Source organism: Dendropsophus ebraccatus, chromosome 15 (assembly GCF_027789765.1).
Source record: "Dendropsophus ebraccatus isolate aDenEbr1 chromosome 15, aDenEbr1.pat, whole genome shotgun sequence".
Classification (NCBI taxonomy): domain Eukaryota; kingdom Metazoa; phylum Chordata; class Amphibia; order Anura; family Hylidae; genus Dendropsophus; species Dendropsophus ebraccatus.
Genome location: NC_091468.1, coordinates 57,106,483 through 57,128,077, shown reverse-complemented (window position 1 = coordinate 57,128,077; position 21,595 = coordinate 57,106,483). Strand labels below are relative to the sequence as shown.

The following is a 21,595-nucleotide window of genomic DNA, read 5'->3' as shown; positions in this document are numbered from 1 at the left end:
TTTTCTGGAGGTTTTATTTGGTTTGACTTTACTTTAAAACTTTTGTGAAAAAAAAGACAATGCAGAAGAAGGTGAGGTTTCTAACCCTGGAGGTGCAAGTGTAGTGTTACTGGTAACCGAAGTGTAGAATGACCAGAGAGCTCGGCAGTGCTGCACCAAGGGCAGAGTGGTAAGAAGAGCCTGAAGAAGTTACAGAGGAATCAGAGCATAAAAATGTTAATCTTTAAAGTTATTAACAAACTAGAAATTACTAGATGGTAGTAATATTACTGAGAATACAAGTCACTGGCCAGCAACAGTGACATTACTGAGAAAGGAACCTATAATTTCACTACAGATCAGCAGTGACATCACTGAGAATACAGCCTATCCATCACTAGAGATCAGCAGTGTCATCACTGAGAATACAGCCTATCCATCACTAGAGATCAGCAGTGACATCACTGAGAATACAGCCTATCCATCACTAGAGATCAGCGGTGACATCACTGAGAATACAGCCTATCCATCACTAGAGATCAGTGGTGACATCACTGAGAATACAGCCTATCCATCACTAGAGATCAGTGGTGACATCACTGAGAATACAGCCTATCCATCACTAGAGATCAGTGACATCACTGAGAATACAGCCTATCCATCACTAGAGATCAGTGACATCACTGAGAATACAGCCTAACAATCACTAGAGATCAGCAGTGACATCACTGAGAATACAGTCTATCCATCACTAGAGATCAGAGGTGACCTTAATGAGAATACAACCTATCCAGTCACTGGATCCTCTTTGATGAGACTGCTGATCTCTAGTGATGGATAGGCTGTATTCTCAGTGATGTCACCGCTGATCTCTAGTGACGGATAGGCTGTATTCTCAGTGATGTCACTGCTGATCTCTAGTGATGGATAGGCTGTATTCTCAGTGATGTCACCGCTGATCTCTAGTGATGGATAGGCTGTATTCTCAGTGATGCCACTGCTGATCTCTAGTGATGGATAGGCTGTATTCTCAGTGATGTCACCGCTGATCTCTAGTGATGGATAGGCTGTATTCTCAGTGATGTCACCACTGATCTCTAGTGATGGATAGGCTGTATTCTCAGTGATGTCACTGCTGATCTATAGTGATGGATAGGCTGTATTCTCAGTGATGTCACTGCTGATCTATAGTGATGGATAGGCTGTATTCTCAGTGATGTCACTGCTGATCTATAGTGATGGATAGGCTGTATTCTCAGTGATGCCACTGCTGATCTCTAGTGATGGATAGGCTGTATTCTCAGTGATGTCACCGCTGATCTCTAGTGATGGATAGGCTGTATTCTCAGTGATGTCACCGCTGATCTCTAGTGATGGATAGGCTGTATTCTCAGTGATGTCACCGCTGATCTCTAGTGATGGATAGGCTGTATTCTCAGTGATGTCACTGCTGATCTCTAGTGATGGATAGGCTGTATTCTCAGTGATGTCACTGCTGATCTATAGTGATGGATAGGCTGTATTCTCAGTGATGTCACTGCTGATCTATAGTGATGGATAGGCTGTATTCTCAGTGATGTCACTGCTGATCTATAGTGATGGATAGGCTGTATTCTCAGTGATGTCACTGCTGATCTATAGTGATGGATAGGCACATTCTCAGTGATCAGTTGTGATATCACTGAGAATACAGCCTATACAGTCACTAGAGATCAGTGGTAACATCACTGAGAACACACTGTTCTTATGTCTTGGGTGTGGTCATGTTCAGAACAGTAAAAGATATTGAGATAACAAGCTGTCATAAACCGTCCTGACATTGCGAGGGTCATAGTCCAAACTGGGATTATCCTCGTCCAGGAGCAACAGCAGCTCCTGCAAATGTAATGTCTGCATGGAACTCCCAGCACATGGGAGGAAGTACGTGCCCTGGTGACAGCTGCCGGATGCCATGATACTCTTATTACTATAGTAAATACAATGTACTCTACTACTTCCAGTGCCATAATACCAGTTCAAGTCTCTGCACCCTTGTATGGGGTAGTGCCAGCCAGCCAGTCACTAGTGTTAGAAAATATACTGCACTCCTGCGTGGAGTAGTTGGACAAGGTACTGTACTGTAGTCATTAGCTGTCAGGCATGCTGGGAGTTGTAGTCTTGCAGTATCTGGAGACACAGGTGTTCACCCAAGATTCCAGGAATGTTGTGCCCCTTGGGGCGTCTCGCCCTGTGGAGGCTTCACGCTTATCCTGGCGATGAATATAATTATTCTATCATTACTGGGTCATTGAGGCAGCGCCCTGTGCAATTATACCGCTGCCAGGAGGGAAACAATAGTGGTGGCGGCGGTCCAGATGTTTTCATGGTCCAGCTGCAGCACCTGTGATGTGGACAACAAGTAGCAGCAAGCCCACCGGTCTTCTTAGCAGTGATGGCTGCCTATGGTTAATAGCTGCAGTTATCTGATCGCATGTTCTGTGACGCTGATCTAATCTGATAGATTACAGGGCGGCTGCTGGAAACAAAACACCCCTGTCATAGCTAGAGCTGAAATTTATAACACTGCTACATAATATCTTTATTGCTTAAGGCCGGCTTCACACGTACTGGATCTGCAGCGGATTTTAGGCGAGTATGTCAAAGTCAGTGCCCTTAAAGTGACTCTGTACCCGCAATCTGCCCCCCAAACCGCTTGTACCTTCAGATAGCTGCTTTTAATCCAAGATCTGTCCTGGGGTCAGTTCGGCAGGTGATGCAGTTATTGTCCTAAAAAACAACTTTTAAATTTGCAGCCCTGTGCCAATTTTTTCCTATTCATCACTTGTGTGAACACTGCACAAGGGCCTTAACAATCCAACACATGTGCAGTGTTCAGACAGGTGATGAATAAAAAAAATCGTGCCAAGAAGCATTCCTAATGATAAGGGCAGTGAGGAGGGATGGAGAGGCAGTGCAAGGCTTGGACACACACACTCTAGGCCAGTGCTTCTCAAACTGTAAGGCAGGACTCACCAGTGAGGCGCCCCCTAGTTGTTGGTGAGACCCAGCTGGGGAGCCAGTTTTTACAAAAGTAACTTTGACCTGCACAGTCCCTTTCCTGTTTTAAAAAAATCTTCATTTTAGCAACATTATTCTTTTATTTTGTAGTTGCTTTATTACTATATAGAGCTTGGGAGATGGGTGAAAGGTAGCCCTAGCATTATTTTCAGCTTTTTAAAGGACTTTCACTTTAGATGGTGAGGCCCAGGCCCTCTTGGTCAGTGTGGTGAGGCCCAGTCATTGCCTTGGTCTGGTAGGTGAGGCTCCAGTAAAAAAAAGTTTGAGAAGCACTGCTCTAGGCCACGCCAATTTGACACAGGGCTGCAAGTTTAAAAGTTGTTCTTTTGGACAATAACTGCATCACCTGTTGAACGGACCTCAGGACAGATCTTGGATTAAAAGCAGCTATACTAAGGTACAAGCAATTTTGGGGGGGGACAGATTGTGGGTACAGAGTCGCTTTAACCCTCATGGCCCTGGTACATACTTTACTGGGTCCTTGCTCCGGCTTGCTTTGGGGGATCCTAGGGCAGTGCAATGATTGGCTGAGCCCAAGGAAATCCCGAAGCAAGCCGAAGCGAGGACCCGGTAAAGTATGTACTCGGGCTGCGGGGGTTAAGGGCACTGACTTTGACATATTCATCCATTGAAGTAAATAAGCAGGTATTCGCAGCACAGGGGGGTTTTCCCGATTAAAATTGACCTGTCCTATATCCACAGGATGAATAGGGGACAAGTAAGAGATCACTGTGGGACTTCTTTATGGGCATGGAGGTCAGATCCATAGGTCATAATCGATAAGATGGCGGCTAAGGAGATAACAGGATGCAAAACAGTAAAAACTCAGTGTAACGATAGAATGAACTAAATCTCATCAATGGAGCCTGGACCACCGGAGAGACCATGGCTACATGCACTGGGAGAAGAGGCCGGTGGATGTTTGATGTGACCTTAGGTCAGGGGTAGGGAACCTCACAAATAACTCACAATGTAGTAGAATAAATTATTAACATAACTGCAGGGACAAAGTACTAAAACCATCTAAAATACACACAACACCTCAGTGACCATGATGCATTCCAGTGGAACCTAACCCCCCCCCCCTCTCCCCCCCCCCCCCAAAAAAAAAAAAAAGTATAAGGGGTCCCAAATGCCAGCCAGAATGAAACACACTACACAATATAACCAAATAAAGGTGTATAAATATATACAGGGTGAAATCACAAACCAATATAATGTAATGCAGTATCAGTGCCAAATGCCAAAAAAGTGCTGGTGCAGCACAGAAAATAAGGAAATAAAATGAAATAGAAACAGTAAGGGTCCATTTACACAGAAGGAGATAATCTGACAGATTAACTGCCAAAGATTTGAAGCCAAAGCCAGAAACAGACTATAAACAGAGATCAGGTCATAAAGGAAAGACTGAGATTTCTCCTCTTTTCAGATCCATTCCTGGCTTTGGCGTCAAATCTTTGGCAGATAATCTTTCTGTGTAAATGGACCCTAAGGGCCCGTTTACAAACACAGATTATCTGACAGATATCTGCCAGATTTTTGCAGCTAAAACCAGAAATGGATTTGAAAAAAATAGAAATCTGTCTTTCCTTTATGACCTGTTCCCTGTTTATTGTCCATTCCTGGCTTTGGCTGTAAAAATCTGTCAAATAATCTGTGTGTAAACGAACCCTAATGCTAGGTTTACACGAGGCGATTATTGGCCCGATTGTACGATTAACGATTTCGAAGTAATGATTTTTTTTTTATAACGATCAGCGTTTAGATGGAACGATATATCGTACAGAAAATTCGTTTTGCGATCGCTTAAGCCTATCTCACACATAGGTAAAATCAGTGAACGATCGGCGATTTTTTTGCGAACGATGATTTAAGAACATGTTAAAAGATCAAAATGAACGATTTATCGATCGTTCGCCACGTTTACATGTACGATTATCGTTCGAATTCAATCGTTATCTCGAAAATTCACCCGATAATCGTTCCGTGTAAACGCAGCATTAGGGTCCATTTACACAGAAAGATTGTCTGACAGATTATCTGCCAAAGATTTGAAGCCAAAGCCAGAAACAGACTATAAACAGAGATCAGGTCATAAAGGAAAGCCTGAGATTTCTCCTGTTTACAAATCCATTCCTGGCTTTGGCTTCAAATCTTTGGCAGATAATCTGTCAGTTAATCTTTCTGTGTAAATGGACCCTAATGGTGCGTTTACACAGAGAGATTTATCTGAAAGACAGAAGCCAAAGCCAGAAACAGACTATAAACAGGGAGCAGGTCATAAAGGAAAGACTAAGATTTCTCTTTTTTCAAATCCATTTCTGGCTTTGGCTTCCAAAATCTTCCAAAGATCACCCCACACGTTCTGTCCCATAGACTTCTTCAGGACTGAGGAACACGACGAATGTTCTATCCTGATCCTCTGTCCATGTGACAGCCTTACTCTTTGTATTTCATTTTATTTACTTACTGTGCTGCACCTGCACTTTTTTGGCATATTGGTTTGTGATTTCATACTGTGTATATATGTGTGTGTGTGTGTGTGTGTGTGTGTGTGTGTGTGTGTGTGTGTGTATGTATATATATATATATATATATATATATATATATATATATACATACACCTTTATTTGGTTATATTGTGTAGTGTGCTTAGTTCTGGCTGTTATTTGGGACCCCTTATGGGGGGCACATGGTCAGTGGGGTGTTGTGTGTCTTAGTTTTCCTCATTTGTCCCTGCATTTATGTTAATACACTTTTCTAGTATATTATACCTTGAGGTGCAGTCCATTATTTTCAGCTTGTCTGTGTTTTTGTTCATGTCATGTTCAGGTTGTTAGGGCTTGCACTCCCTTCTATTTTTCTGCATGGTCCCAGCCCATGGATTTTAAATAACCATTCAGAAGCAGATACCTGGTGTGGATCACAATGAACGCTGATAATGTAGAGAACAGACACTACCTCGACTCTTATTAATCCACTCCCAATGTGATCCATTAACTTATCTACAGCAGATGTTAGCTTTAGGGTCCATTCACACGTACAGGATCTGCTGCAGATCCTGTACGTGTGAACGCAGCCTTATCTAAGAACTGCACAGTAAGAGCACCCAGAACAGCCATTGACTGTAACAGATGAAACTGTAGGTGGCTTAAAACTGGTGGAGTGAAAAGCCAACTCTGCTACACAGTGCGAGTCATGTCACACACTACAGCAAGACTGAGCACATCAATAAGACTACACTACACACTACACACTGCACTGCACTACACAAGTAAGATCTCCCTCAATAGGGGTATGAGGATTAGTGTGAGGCACAGTGGAGGGTCCCACCAAGTTAGCGGTTACATTTTAATGTAAGAGTATGTTCACACTGAGTAAATGTGCCATAGTTTGTCTATGAGAGGGCTTGTGTGCCTCCACTACCCGTGCAAAGAATTGACATGTCAATTCTTTGAACAGAAAGCAGCCGGAGCGGAGGCACGCAAGCCCTCTCATAGACAGTCTATGGCACACTGAGGCAGGCGGTATTCCGCAGTAGAGAGATCCACCGCAGAATTCTGCCACGTTTACTCAGTGTGAACATACCCTAAGGAGTTCAGGATTTAATCAGGGTTGATGTCTTCAATACAAGATCCTTACCCATCATGGATACCATCAGAGAAGCAGCTGATTGGCTCTAACTCTATTTGGAATAACAGAATTTAAACAGACCTATTCTGCAGCAGGACAACCCTGAGGGAGGTGACTGTCAGCACAAAGCCCTGATCTCCCCTTATCCTGTTAATCTGGCATCACATGAAGAGGAAGGAGCATCAGAGCAGGGATGGGGAACTGTCAGCCCTCCAGCTAATGTAAAACTACAATTCCCATCATGCCTGGACAGCCAAAAGTAAAGTTTGGCTGTCCAGGCAGGATGAGAATTGTAGTTTTGCAACAGCTGGAGGGCCAAAGGTTCCTCCCCATCCCTGTTCTAAATTGTGGAACCTCCCTGTGCAAGAGCCAAGAAGAGCAAAGGTCACAGTCAATATTCAGCTTAATTCTCTTCTATCACTTTGCATTTTGTTAATATATATAATAACTCAGCAAAGACTTCTGCACAGTCCTGAAAATGCAATGAAAGGAGCCCAGACCAGATCACCCTTCTGCCTGCTTTCTGCAATGTCAGACTGGCTTTCCTCATGTGACTTGTGTCCAAGAAATAATCCTCCAGTGACCTCTAGTGGCCATGCAGCAGCATAGCATCACATGGTCTTCATGTATAATATGTACAGCATCTGGCAGTACACAGCAGATCAGCGTTACATCAGAGTCACTTGATGATTCCCACAGCAATCACCTTAGCCAGTTCCTGCAGATCCACTTAGTGATTGTCACCCCCCCTTACTCCATGCGTGGCTCTCCGCACCATCCACAAGATTAAATGCGGCACATTCAATATACAGCTGTATAATACTAGTCTTTCTGCCTTAAGGGTGCGTTCACACCTACAGAATCCGCAGCAGATTTGATGGTGCAGATTTGATGCAGTGTTCAGTTATTTAAATGAAATCTGCTGCGGATCCGGTAAGTGTGAACGTACCCTAAAATTGCTTAATTTTATCAGTAGACAGTGTCACCTAGGCGGGGCTTCCTGGCAGTTAGGCACTCAACCCACCTGGGAGATAGAGCCAAACCGCCACTGTCCCAAATAGGAGGGGGGACCCCAACTGCTGTGAAGCCCGGCCTAGGTGCCACTGTCCACCACTAAAATGAAGCAATTTTAAGGCAGAAAGCAGACAGACGAGTGTTAGGCACCGTCCACACAGAGCAAGAGGGGCGGAATGCCGTGTGTCATTATGACACGGACGCTAACGGCATTCTGCAGTGGACAATTCCGCCCCTCTTGCTCTGTGTGAACAGGGCCTAATACAGGCATGTATTGAACGTGCAGCATCTAAGCTTGTGAATGGTGCAAAGAACTGCAGAGTGGGAGGAGGGACGGCAACAGGTGACAGTATCAGGAGGAAAGTATGGAGAGTCTGTACAGCCTACAGTTATCTAATCTATAACAGGTCCTTAAGGGTTAAAACCCAACACTGTCCTCAGCGGCCATCATCACTCCCCTGTGTTTGTTGTGCTTTCTGCTGACCATGACATCACAATGGTCGACCAATAAAACCACAGCTATACAGGATTAGACAAACCCTTCAGGCTGCAGTACCAGACTGATGGCTAGAGGGCGCACCAACTTATTACATCTGCCACATGCTGACCCTGATATGGGGCATCATTAAATGGCTGTATTCAGGTTTCCCGGACTGCATCGAGTTTTGACCACCGATATTCAAATGGCGCACAATGAGACTAGAGCATGCTCAAGCTGCACTCATCTCTAGTGATCACTACTCATACACAGTGCTGTGCCCCCTCCATGGTAGTCACTACCCATACACAGTGCTGTGCCCCCTCCATGGTAATCACTACCCATACACAGTGCTGTGCCCCCTCCATGGTAGTCACTACCCATACAGTGCTGTGCCCCCTCCATGGTAATCACTACCCATACACAGTGCTGTGCCCCCTCCATGGTAATCACTACCCATACACAGTGCTGTGCCCCCTCCATGGTAATCACTACCCATACACAGTGCTGTGCCCCCTCCATGGTAGTCACTACCCATACAGTGCTGTGCCCCCTCCATGGTAATCACTACCCATACACAGTGCTGTGCCCCCTCCATGGTAATCACTACCCATACACAGTGCTGTGCCCCCTCCATGGTAATCACTACCCATACACAGTGCTGTGCCCCCTCCATGGTAATCACTACCCATACACAGTGCTGTGCCCCCTATGGTAATCACTACCCATACACAGTGCTGTGCCCCCTCCATGGTAATCACTACCCATACACAGTGCTGTGCCCCCTTCATGGTAATCACTACCCATACACAGTGCTGTGCCCCCTATGGTAATCACTACCCATACACAGTGTTGTGCCCCCTCTATGGTAATCATTACCCATACACAGTGCTGTGCCCTCTATGGCAGTGATTTTCAACCAGTGTGCCATGACACATGGTCGGGTGTGCCACAGGGAAAGTTCCCCAAACTATGGTGCCCCTGTGTTTTGTTCCACGGCAATGCACAGCGATCAGTGGCGTATTATAATGTGGGCTGCTGTCCGCCTCACCTACTGGCCGCCTGTAGCGCCCGGACGTGCTCCTCCTATCCAATCAGCGGAGACCGGGAGCGTGGTGCGCTGCGGCAGGCCGTGATGCATGCATCCAATCAACGTGTGCGCTACGGCCCTCCACAGCGCACCACGCTCCTGGTCTCTGCTGATTGGAGGAGCACGTCCGGACCCTATGGGCGGCCAGCAGCGGCGACCATCTCGGAGGGGGGGGGGGGGGGCGGCGCAGGAGGGAGAGAGGCGCAGGGGGGAGAGCACAGGAGAGAGGCGCAGGGGGGAGAGCACAGGAGAGAGGCGCAGGGGGGAGAGCACAGGAGAGAAGGCGCAGGGGGGAGAGCACAGGAGAGAAGGCGCAGGGGGGAGAGCACAGGAGGGAGAGCACAGGAGAGAAAGCACAGGAGAGAAGCGCAGGGGGGAGAGCACAGGAGAGAAGCGCAGGGGGGAGAAGTATGGTGGAGAGAAGCACAGGGGGGAGAAGTATGGTGAAGAGAAGCACAGGGGGGAGAAGTATGGTGGAGAGAAGCACAGGAGAGAAGCACAGGAGAGAAGCACAGGGGGGGAGAAGAAAACAGGTCCAGGTTTCACACTGAGAGTTAATAATATAGATTCTAAATGTATTTATACTCAATGTATAATATGTACTGTTTTAGTGTCATTTTGGTCGGTGGTGTGCCCCAGGATTTTTTAAGTATAAAAAGTGTGCCGCGGCTCAAAGCTGGAATTATTACTCACCGATAATTTGTTTTTCATGAGTCCATCATGACAGCACCACCTGGAGATTGAATGCCATTTGTCCTAATAGGAACAGGTAGCACGAGAGGTTAAAAAGGGCCCCTCCCCACTTCACCCTCAGTGTTTATCAATTACTATCAGCATAGCATATTCAAACACAAGTATCATACTAAACATAACAAGGGTGGGTAATGAGCGGGTGCTGTCATGATGGACAGCACAGTCTGTAGCACTTTCCGTCCGAACGCTAGGTCCTGGGACGTGGCCACATTCAGCTTGTAGTGCCGGTAGAAGGTATGAGGGGATGACCATGTAGCCGCTCTGCAAATCTGCTCGAGTGATGCCGCAGATTTCTCTGCCCAGGAGACAGACATAGCTCGGGTAGAGTGAGCTTTTAGAGCTTTTGGTACTTCTTTGTTTGAGGCCTTATATGCCTCTGAGACTGCAGACTTCATCCATCTTGCTATGGATGCCTTTGAAGCTTTCTTGCCTCTATTGGGGCCTTGGAATTGGAGAAACAGATTAGCGTCTGTTCTCCAGTCTTTGGTATTTTGGAGATACGCAAGAACTGCCTGCGAACATCTAAGGCATGAAAACGAATTTCCTTGTCATTTTTAGGAGGATCACAGAAAGAAGGCAGGATGATATCTTGTGACCTGTGAAAATTTGAGACCACCTTAGGAAGAAAAGACGGGTTTAGTTTTCAGTACAGTTCTATCATCTAGGATCGTAAGGAACGGTTCTTCTGTGGAGAGTGCTTGAATTTCACAGACTCTTTTCGCAGATGTTATGGCGACTAAAAAAAAACGTTTTTTAGTGTCAAAAAATTTAGTGGATAGTTCCTGCAAAGGCTCAAAGGGTTTTTGAGTTAGGGCCTGAAGGACTAGGTTTAAGTCCCAGGGAGGAGTAAGGTTTGAGATTTTAGGTTTTAATCTCGACACTGCCCAGAAAAATCTTTTAATCCACCTATGCTCAGCAATTGGTGAATCGAAGAAACAACCCAGAGCAGACACCTGGACTTTGAGTGTGCTGAGGGAAAGCCCTTTGTCTAGTCCTTGTTGCAGGAAATCCAATATTTGTGGAATGTCCGGTTTACAGGGGTCAGGAGGAGTCTCGCCACACCATGAGCAGAATTTTTTCCAGTATTTTAAGTAAATGGTGGAGGTAACATCTTTTTTGCTACCTAGCATGGGGTCAATAACTCTTGGTGAAAGTCTCTTGCGAGCTAAGACGGACTTCTCAGTAACCAAGCCGCCAGGTGAAGTTGCTGAATCCCTTGATGATTTAGAGGACCCTGGACGAGAAGATCTTCCCTTTGTGGCAGTAGGAGGAGACCTTCTATTGCCAGTTTTTTCAGGAGACAAAACCAACTTCTTTTTGGCCAGACTGGCGCTATGAAAATTACCTGCATGTGAGCAGCTAGGATTTTCTGCAGAGCTCTTCCCAACAGAGGAAACGGAGGGAACGCATAAGCTAGCTGGAAATTCCACAGCTGAATAAGAGCGTCCACCGCCTCCGGATTGTTTTTTTAGGTTTAAAGAGTAGAACCTTTCCACCTTCCTGTTTTTCTTTGTGGTGAATAGGTCCACCTCCGGAGTTCCCCATTTTTCTGTTAGACTCTGGAATACCTGTTGGTTTAGACTCCATTCCCCTGGTAAGATCTTTTCTCGGCTTAGGTCGTCTGCTTTTGTGTTGTCTGTCCCTTTTACATGGACTGCTGACAGTGACTGAAGATGTACTTAGAGTGATGTGTCCCGCCTTGGTGATTTATGAACGCCACTGTAGTCGCATTGTCGGAGTATACCTTGACGTCTTTTTTGTGCAGGAGATGTTCTGCACCTTTTAGTGCTTTGTATACCGCCTTCAGTGCTCTTAGATTCGAGGAGCATCTGCTTGTCCTTTCTGACCACTGTCCCTGGAGATATAGATCTTGTATATGTGCTCCCCAACCCCATTGACTGGCGTCGGTCGTCAGGGTTACTAGCTGTGGAGGAAACCAGAGGAGACCTTTTGTAAGGTTTCTTTCGCTTACCCACCACTTCATTGACAACTTTATCTGTGTTGACACCGACATCTCTGCGTCCAGATGCGATTGGCGGCGATCCCAGATCTTTAAGATTTGAGCTTGTAGGATGCGTGAGTGGCTCTGGCACCACCGGCATGCATGATGTCATGGAACAGAGGACGGACATTGCTTCCCGAATTGTTGTCTTCTTCTTTCTGGAAAATTTCTTGAATTTGTCCAGGAGAGTTTGGACTTTGTCCTGGGGAAGAAAGGTCGTCTGTTTCTCTGTGTCTAACATCATGCCTAGAAATTTCTTTTTGTGGGATGGTGTTAGATCTGATTTTTGGACGTTCACGATCCAGCCTAAGTCCTGAAGAGAGGAAATGGTCAAGGTAATGTGTACATTCAGCTGTTCTTTGGATTGTGCAACAATAAGCAGGTCGTCTAAGTAAGGGACTATCGTCACACCTTTTAACCTGAGATAAGCGATCGCTTCTACCATCACCTTTGTGAATATCCGGGGTGCAGAGGCTATCCCGAATGGGAGTGCCCTGAACTGGAAGTGATGAGTGGTACTGTTGTGTATCAGAGCAAATCTTAGGTATTTCTGGTGACTTTCGTCGATAGGAATATGAAAATAGGCGTCTTTTAAGTCTATTGTGGCTAGCCAGGCTCCCTTGGTTATTAGTGGAATCGCTGTTTTTAGAGTCTCCATTTTGAACCTCTTGTAGGCTATTACTCGGTTTAGAGGCTTGAGGTTTATGATTGTCCTGAAAGCTCCATTTGGTTTCTGAACCAGAAACAACCGAGAGTAATGGCCTAGACCCTGTTGGGAGAGAGGTACTGGAACAACAGCCTCCAACGAGAGAAGTTCTGATATGCCTTGCCACAGACGGTCATTTAGTAAGTCTGAGTTGAGATTGGTGGTACAAAATTTTGGAGGAGGAAGGTCTGAGAACTATCTTGTAACCCTTTTCTATAATTGTCAGTATAAAAGGATTTGATGTTATATTCTCCCACTGATGGGAAAATTGGGAGAGCCTCCCTCCTACCGGGATCGAGTCATTGTTTTTTGTTAGCGGGTTTGGGATTGAGCATAAACTCTCTCCCTTTGCCGCCCTTGGGGTAACTCCATCGCCCCGATTTCCCTTTTCCTCTGTATGAAGTGGAGGTGTACTGCCTATAGGGACGAAAATTTTGTTTACCTTTAGATGATTTTTCTTTCGGAAAATCCTTCTTCCTGTCCGCAGCCTTTTCCAGGATGGAATCAAGTACAGATCCAAACACTAGAGACCCTTCGAAGGGAATAGCACATAGTTTAGTCTTAGAGAGGTTATCACCCTCCCAGCTCTTTAACCAGAGCGCCCTTCTAGCCGAGTTGGTAAGGGCTACAGATTTAGCTGCGAAACGGACAGACTCTGCTGAAACGTCCACCAGAAAGGCTGTGTCAAGTTTTAGCATAGGTACAGATTTCAACAAATCTTCTCTAGAGGACTTATTACGGAGATGATTCTCTAATTCCTCCAACCATACAAAGAGACAGTGCAGCGCTGGTAGTGGCTATATTAGGATTTAGAGCTGCAGCGGCAGAATCCCATGCTTTGCGCAGCAAACTATCCATTTTCCTATCTATGGGGTCCTTGAGCTGCGAGGCGTCCTCGAAAGGAAGGGAGGTTTTCTTTACCACCTTGGCTTCCTGGATATCAATCTTTGGGGATTCTGACCAGAGGTTGATATCCGATTCTCAAAGGGGAATCTTGCTCTAAATTCCTTAGGAATCTACCTTTTTTCGGGGTCACGCCACTCATCTAGAATCATGTCTTTGATGTTACTATGAATAGGAAAAACGCGTTTTTTCCTCAGGCTTAAGGCCCGCAAACATTTCATCTTGTTTATATAGGAACTCCTGAATTTCCTTGATATCCATAGTATTTGATAGCATTTAATAGGATATCCGTATCCTCAGCCGAAAAGTACTATCTTTTAGGCTCCTCTAATGCTTCAGGGACAACTTCGGTTTGATCCTCACCGGATTTGTCACCAGGAGACAGAGGCTGTTCCTCAGAATCGGAATCAGAAATAAGTCTGTTTTTTTAGGAGGTGGCTCAGGTGACTGAGACCTGTCTTTGGCCAGGGCAGCAGAGACTGTGGCTTTCACCTTCTGTTACTTACTTTCCGGAGTTTCTCCACCAGGGATGGAGACTCCTGTCTCACAATATTAGCAGTACATCTTGGGCAAAGGGGCTTATTGTATCCTTCAGACAACTTGTCCTTGCAGATTACGCATTTCCCCATATGTGGCTCCTTGTCTCCCTAAGGAGAGAAGAAAAGCCATTACCAAAAGTAAATAGTAAAGTAAGTGAATCCCCCCCTTGGGGTCAGCTACTCACACTGCTGGCAGAGGCAGCCTGCTCCACAGATTCAGAGCGTAGGGTGTCCATAGCAGCACAGAGGCAAGAGAGACCGAGTGAGCATATGTCTTAGCTTATATATGATTTCAGACCTCAGACCAGCTTGTAATTGGCGCCACCGGCGCACACACGCCCTCCGGAAACCCCGCGCCGGCCTAGCGATCTTCCGGTGGCCGGCGCCATCTTGGGGGCGGAGCTTCCGGTCCCAGAATGCTCCGCGTTCCTGCGTGTGACGTCAGGGGAGAGCACACACGTGGTCCCGCGGCCTAGCTATTGGAGCCGCAACTCTCCTTCCCCACTGCTTCCAACTCCGGGAGCACGGCAGCAGGGAAATGTGGGACCAGGAGGCACCTTCCGCGCGACCTGGTGCAGGCCTCAGAGGAGAGCTGGAGACTTGGCCAGATGCCCTCGCCTGCCTGCTACATCCAATACTGATCCCGCCATCAGCCCCAGGACCAGAAGGAGGTAAGACCTCCCGTGCTATGTCCTGATAGGAACAGGAAAAACACTGAGGGTGAAGTGGGGAGGGGCCCTTTTTAACCTCTTGTGCTTCCTGTTCCTATTAGGACTAATGGCATTCAATCTCCAGGTGGTGCTGTCATGACTGGACGGTCTGAAAAAAAGGTTTAAAATCACTGCTCTATGGTAATCACTACCCATACACAGTACTGTGCCCCCTCCATGGTAATCTCTACCCATACACAGTGCTGTGCCCCCTCCATGGTAATCACTACCCATACACAGTGCTGTGCCCCCTCCATGGTAATCACTACCCATACACAGTGCTGTGCCCCCTCCATGGTAATCACTACCCATACACAGTACTGTGCCCCCTCCATGGTAATCACTACCCATACACAGTGCTGTGCCCCCTCCATGGTAATCACTACCCATACACAGTGCTGTGCCTCCCAGAAGACTTTAGATCATAGACCTCCTCCCCCTCAATTTCTGTCACAGTATGAGCCAGAGCTCTGCAGCATTACCCTATGGGAGAAGTCAGCCTGATCCAGATACAGCTCATGGACTGTTTCGGAGACCCTCTACAGCATTACACCATAGGACAGCACAAACATTGTAAAAAGACTTTATTCTGCATAACATAAATCAAAATAAAAAAAAATCCTCACAACAACTGAGAAGAGATCAAGACATTCCTGAGGGCGCTGCACGGGCGAGGGGTGACAAGCTGTCCGGAGGTGAGGGAAGCGGGGAGGACTACAGTATAGGAGACGAGCGCCGTACAGCAGATTCCCACAGTGCAAGTAACCTGGGTGGGGGAGAGGGGCTTGCAGCAGCAACTTGTCTGGAAGCTTCCCCCTCCTTATCACGTCAGGAGGGGGAGTCCCGATTGTGTACAGTCCAGAGGCTCCCCAGAAACAGGCTGCAGATACCGGGCTGAGGGAGACACCGAGGGAGACTAATCCACCTCCTCCATACGAGAAGCATCCTCATCACCTTCCAGAGGGGGAATGTCATCTGGGACGGAAGCTGCCGACTCCTCCACCACTGCGTCATCATCATCGATGCCTGAGAAGATAGACACTGGTCAGGGGGTAGGCCAGCCTAACATCTATACACACACCACAGCTATAACAAGACAAAGCCTATGTACAAACTGCACCGGGTTGCTCCAGCTGTTCCTGAATTACAGCTCCCAAAAGCTACAAGGGCATGCTGGGAACTGCAGCCTCTGAGAAGAGACCTCATAGGGCCCAGTACAAACACTAGTCAGGGCCAACTAGTGGTGACAACTTACCAAGGCCCAGCTTAATCATCCTGTAGATCCTGTTGGAATGGGTCTGAGGGTCGTCCAAAGAGAAGCCAGAGGACAGGAGCGCTGTCTCGAAGAGAAGTACCACCAGATCCTTGACAGCCTTGTCGTTCTTGTCAGCATCCGCCTTCTGCCGCAGGGTCTCCACGATGGGATGGTCTGGGTTGATTTCTAGATGTTTCTTGGCCATCATGTAGCCCATTGTGGAGTTGTCACGCAGAGCCTGCGCCTTCATGATGCGCTCCATGTTGGCCGTCCAGCCGTAGGTGCTGGTCACAATGCAGCAGGGAGAAGACACCAGACGGTTGGAAACTGTGACCTGTCAGGAGATCAGCGAGTTACACAGAGCCCCAGATAAACAGCCAACACTCTAGAGAACATCCCCACTACTGCCAATAGGGGCACCCTGTGAGCAGCTTATACCAAGATAATACAGACCACATGTAGTGTCTAGTACAGGACAGAGGGACCCCTGCTCAAAACCACTTGAAGGGGTTATCCAGAGCTACAAAAACATGGCCATTTTCTTCCAAGAACAGCAGCACTCGTCTCCAACTTGGGCGGGGTTTTGCTGCTCAGTTCCATTGAAGTGAATGGAGCTTAATTGCAAACCGCAACTGAACTGGAGACTAGAGTCGTGTTGTCTCTGAAAGTGGCCATGTTTTTGTAGCACTGGATAACCCCTTTAATCTCAATGGCATCTGTCTTACTATGGGGACTTAGAGGGGGCCCTCGATTTCACTACTCACCTTCTCCACCTTCTTGTCCAGGATTTCCTTCATCAGTTTGCACAGACTCTCAAACTTGTTCTTGTTCTCCTCCATTTTCTTCTTCTCGTCCTCATCCTCTGGGAGCTCCAGCCCCTCCTTTGTGACAGACACCAGAGTCTTCCCATCAAACTCCTTCAGCTGCTGGACGCAGTACTCGTCAATTGGTTCAGTCATGTAGACCACCTCAAAGCCACGCTTCCTCACGCGCTCCACGAAGGCAGAGTTAGCTACCTGCTCCTTGCTCTCTCCTGTGTGATGGAAGGCCGGTCAGCAATGTGTAAACAACGGCTGGGCAATGCTGTGACCTCATCTGTGCCGGAGCTCACCTGTGATGTAATAGATGCTCTTCTGGTTCTCCTTCATGCGTGACACATACTCTGTCAGTGATGCCATCTCATCTCCAGTCTGTGAAGTGTGATACCGCAGCAGCTCGGACAGCTTCTTCCTGTTGGTGGAGTCTTCATGGATTCCAAGCTAGAAGACAGAGCTTAAATCAATGTGCCGCTGTCACTGGCAAAAACTTACAATCCATGATTAACCCACATGCAAGTGTTCTGCAGCAGTACCCAGTGTGCAGAAACAACCAACATTTAAAAGCTAGAGAACACAGCAGTGGAGGACAGTGACACAAAGTCCTCACCTTCAGGTTCTTGGAGAAGGCCTCATAAAACTTCTTGTAGTTCTCCTTGTCCTCAGCCAGCTCAGAGAAGAGCTCCAGACACTTCTTCACAATGTTCTTGCGGATCACCTTCAGGATCTTGCTCTGCTGCAGCATCTCTCTGGAGATGTTGAGGGGCAGATCCTCTGAGTCCACCACACCTCGGATGAAGTCTGTCAGAGAATGTCAGAGAAAGCCATGAGAGAAGCTGCAGGGACTACACCACTCCGTCCCGGAGCAGTGTTCACAATACTGTATGTGTATAACTGGTGAAGGGGGTCACTTACTCAGGTATTCTGGGATCAGCTCGTCGCAGCTGTCCATGATGAAGACTCTGCGCACGTACAGCTTAATGTTGTTCTTTTTCTTCTTGTTCTCAAACAGGTCGAATGGAGCACGGCGGGGGATAAAGAGAAGGGCCCGGAACTCCAGCTGCCCCTCCACCGAAAAGTGCTGAAAAAGAGGACCGTGTCAATACTAGCCCCTCCAGATTGCCCCAACATACCCCCCCCCAATGAAGTGCTGAGAGAACTGGGTCATTACCAGCCCATCCATTGTCCCCATCCCAAAGACTACCCCTCCACGAGAACTGCCCATACCAGACTGCCCCCTGCCCCTCTATATTAAAGTGCTAAGAGCACTGCACCAAATCATGAAGCCCCCCCCCCTCCCCTTTATCCACTGATTCCATCCCAGACGCCCCCCCCTGGCCCTCCATCCCTCACCCCTTTACCTTGACGGCCAGGTGGTCCTCCCAGTCATTGGTCAGGCTCTTATAGAACTCTCCATACTCCTCCTGGCTGATGTCATCAGGATTGCGGGTCCAAATGGGTTTGGTCTTGTTCAGCTCTTCCTGGTCAATGTATTTCTCTTTGATCTTCCTGGTTTTCTTCTTCTTGTCTTTGCCTTCTTCCTCCTCATCAGAACCCACATCCTCGATCTTGGGCTTGTCCTCCTCAGCCTCATCTTTCTTCTCTTCCTCCTTCTCCTCCTCCTCTGCCTCATCATCACTGATCTCCTTCTCTCGCTCCTTCTCCAGCTGCAGGACAATTAATACAGTCAGCCCCCTCCTTACACAATAATGAGACCCCTCCCCTGGCAACTGAACACTTAATACTGGAAGTATTTACAGTAAGTAAACACCAGCAAGACTGGTCACCTCATATGGAGGAGGCTGGCTGATCTTACAACAGGGAGGCACTAGACGCACTGTCTCCCCAATGCTGTACTCCAGATCAGTATGATGCCAGTACCCGCACCTTTGTTGTGGGGTTTAGTGCCTGTACTGTACTCACATAGAGGGTAATAGGGTATCCAATAAACTGCGAGTGTTTCTTCACCACCTCCTTCACCCTCTTCTCCTCCAGGTACTCTGTCTGATCCTCCTTCAGGTGCAGGATGACTTTGGTACCACGGCCGATGGGCTCACCTGAGAGAAGCACAAGACTGAGTATCACTCCATCTGCTGCATGTCCCAACAACCTCTACTGCCAACTGTGCCACAGCCTGGTACCTAAGGAAACCCCTTAAGGGCCCCAAGTCCTCCCATATGAGCTAGTCCTGTGCTCACCATTGTCTATCTTGACAGTGAATGACCCCCCAGCAGAGGACTCCCAGGCGTACTGCTCATCATCATTGTGTTTGGTGATAACCACGACCTTCTCTGCCACCAGATATGCTGAGTAGAACCCAACACCAAACTGTCCGATCATAGAGATGTCTGCTCCAGCCTGAGGAGAAAAGAGGACAGCTTAGCTCAGAATGTGGCCCTGGGCCCCCACACCCCCTGCCCTCCGGACGGATCCTGTACCTGCAGTGCCTCCATGAAGGCTTTGGTACCAGACTTGGCAATAGTGCCCAGGTTGTTGATGAGATCAGCCTTGGTCATGCCAATGCCAGTGTCCACAAGGGTGAGGGTGCGCTCATGCTTGTTGGGAATGATGTCAATCTTCAGGTCTTTGCCGCTGTCCAGCTTGCATGGATCTGTGAGACTCTCATAGCGGATCTTATCCAGGGCCTGGAAAAGGGAAAAGGCATCAGACACCGCTATCTGAACCGCCAGCACCCGCCCCCACACCGCCATACTGCAGCACTCACATCAGAGGCGTTAGAGATCAACTCTCGCAGGAAGATTTCCTTGTTGGAATAGAAGGTGTTGATGATGAGGGACATGAGCTGCGCGATCTCTGCCTGGAAGGCAAAGGTCTCCACCTCCTCCTCGCCATGGTGGACTTCTTCAGGCATCTGTAAGGGACAGCAGAGTCAATAGAGTACCTCAACAGCAGGAAGGAGGATGACCACTAGATACCACCTCCCCCCCCACACGGAGGACAGAGGATGACCACTATATGCCACTAGGAGGAAGGGGATGACCACTAAATAACCCCCCCACACACACACCTCCATGGCAGGAGGAAGGGGGATGACCACTAAATAACCTCCCCCACACACACACACACACACACCCCTCCATGGCAGGAGGAAGGGGATGACCACTAAACACCTCCTGCCCCCACCCCTCACAGCACCTCAACAGCAGAAGGAGGATGACCCCCACCAGGAGGAAGGGGATGACCACTGGACAAAGCCCCCTTACCACCTCAATGGAAGGAAGAGGATGACCACTAAAAACCTCCTGCCCCCACAGCACCTCAACAGCAGAAAGGAGAATGACCACTAAAAACCAAAGACCCCCACCCCTAAGGAGGAGGAAGAGGATGACCACTGAACAAAGCCCCCCAACACCTCCTGTGCCCACCCCTCACATGAAGAGGATGACCACTAAGGACACAGCTGATACAACAGAGCACCTACATGGAGCCCACTCAACACCAGCTGCCCCCAGTATGCCTTCCCAGCATCCCCAACAGGCAGTAAGCACGACCACTACAACATCCCAATACCAAACCTGTTCCCTAGAGCAGCACAGAAATCCTATAACCCCCCCCCCCCCCACCACCGTTACACAATGGTACAGTCCACACCCACACACAACGGTACAGCGCCCATAGAAGAGAACAGCCTGCATCTCCCCCCACACAATGGTACAGCCCACACGGTGTATAGCCTGTACCTCACACACAGATCACCCCTGTACAGTATGACGACCACCCCACAATCCGCAGTTTTGGGGGGGGGGTACATGACAGCTGCAGTGACGTCATGTGTTAAAATGGCGGCGTCCTTGTCACCGGCTCCAACCACGTGCCCCCATTATCCGGAATCCAGAAGATTCTAAGAGGCGGAGCCAGAGAAACGGTCGTCCAGCGCCCGACACTAGGACAGCACCCCGATAACCATCACGTCACCCTCCACCCCATGTCCTCGCCCGCCTCCCCATCGTACATAGCGTCCGAAACCGCCCGGTACCTTGTAGACTGGACCGGGAGCTAGAGACAACAAGACCGGCAGCTGAGGGAAAAGGAGAAGATCCGGCAGCCTGCGGCTTATATAGTGTGCGGGCGGAGCACAGAGCGGATCCATCCGCTGTTCGGAGACACGCCCACTGCGCGTGCTGCCTGTTCCCGCCCTCCTCTCTTTATGTACACCCGGCCCCTCACGGTATAGATCCAAATATTACCTCATAGACCGCTGTATAGTGTCAGGTCCCTCATTGTACATTCCTCCATATACTGTATGTTTCCTGGTCCCTGGGGCAACTGAATATGTTTATACACATATTATATTGACAAACACTGTAGAATTACATAGCCACTCTGCTGTTACCTGTTTGGTCCCTCAGCTCTTACCCGCTGGTAACATGCCCTCTGAGGACTACACAGTGTCCTAGCCCATGCCCTCTGAGGACTACACAGTGTCCTAGCCCATGCCCTCTGAGGTCTACACAGTGTCCTAGCCCATGCCCTCTGAGGACTACACAGTGTCCTAGCCCATGCCCTCTGAGGACTACACAGTGTCCTAGCCCATGCCCTCTGTGCTCTACACCATGTTGTGGTCAATGCCCTCTGAGGTCTACACAGTGTCCTAGCCCATGCCCTCTGAGGTCTACACAGTGTCCTAGCCCATGCCCTCT

At 48.2% G+C, this 21,595-nt stretch overlaps 1 protein-coding gene across 1 annotated transcript; it reads right to left on the bottom strand.

Moving 5' to 3' along the window:
- Window positions 1–15,431: 15,431 nt before the first annotated feature.
- On the bottom strand, window positions 15,432–21,040 carry HSP90AB1 (heat shock protein 90 alpha family class B member 1). The gene is made up of 12 exons (XM_069955422.1): window positions 20,932–21,040; window positions 19,660–19,806; window positions 19,373–19,579; window positions 19,133–19,292; window positions 18,858–18,991; window positions 18,296–18,601; window positions 17,850–18,015; window positions 17,545–17,735; window positions 17,231–17,378; window positions 16,884–17,152; window positions 16,120–16,453; window positions 15,432–15,890 (listed from the first exon to the last, which is right to left on the bottom strand). The coding sequence occupies exons 2-12, from the start codon at window positions 19,804–19,806 to the stop codon at window positions 15,781–15,783; spliced, it is 2,172 nt and encodes a 723-aa protein (XP_069811523.1). The 5' UTR covers window positions 20,932–21,040; the 3' UTR covers window positions 15,432–15,780.
- Between the last annotated feature and the right edge of the window lie 555 nt (window positions 21,041–21,595).

Coding starts and splice junctions, on each gene's coding strand:
- HSP90AB1 (XM_069955422.1), bottom strand. CDS start 19,806: ATGCCTGAAGAAGTCCACCATGGCGAGGAGGAGGTGGAGACCTTTGCC. Junction 19,293..19,372: donor CCTTCATGGAGGCACTGCAG/GTACAGGATCCG, acceptor TTTTCTCCTCAG/GCTGGAGCAGACATCTCTAT. Junction 18,016..18,295: donor AGGACCACCTGGCCGTCAAG/GTAAAGGGGTGA, acceptor CCTCTTTTTCAG/CACTTTTCGGTGGAGGGGCA.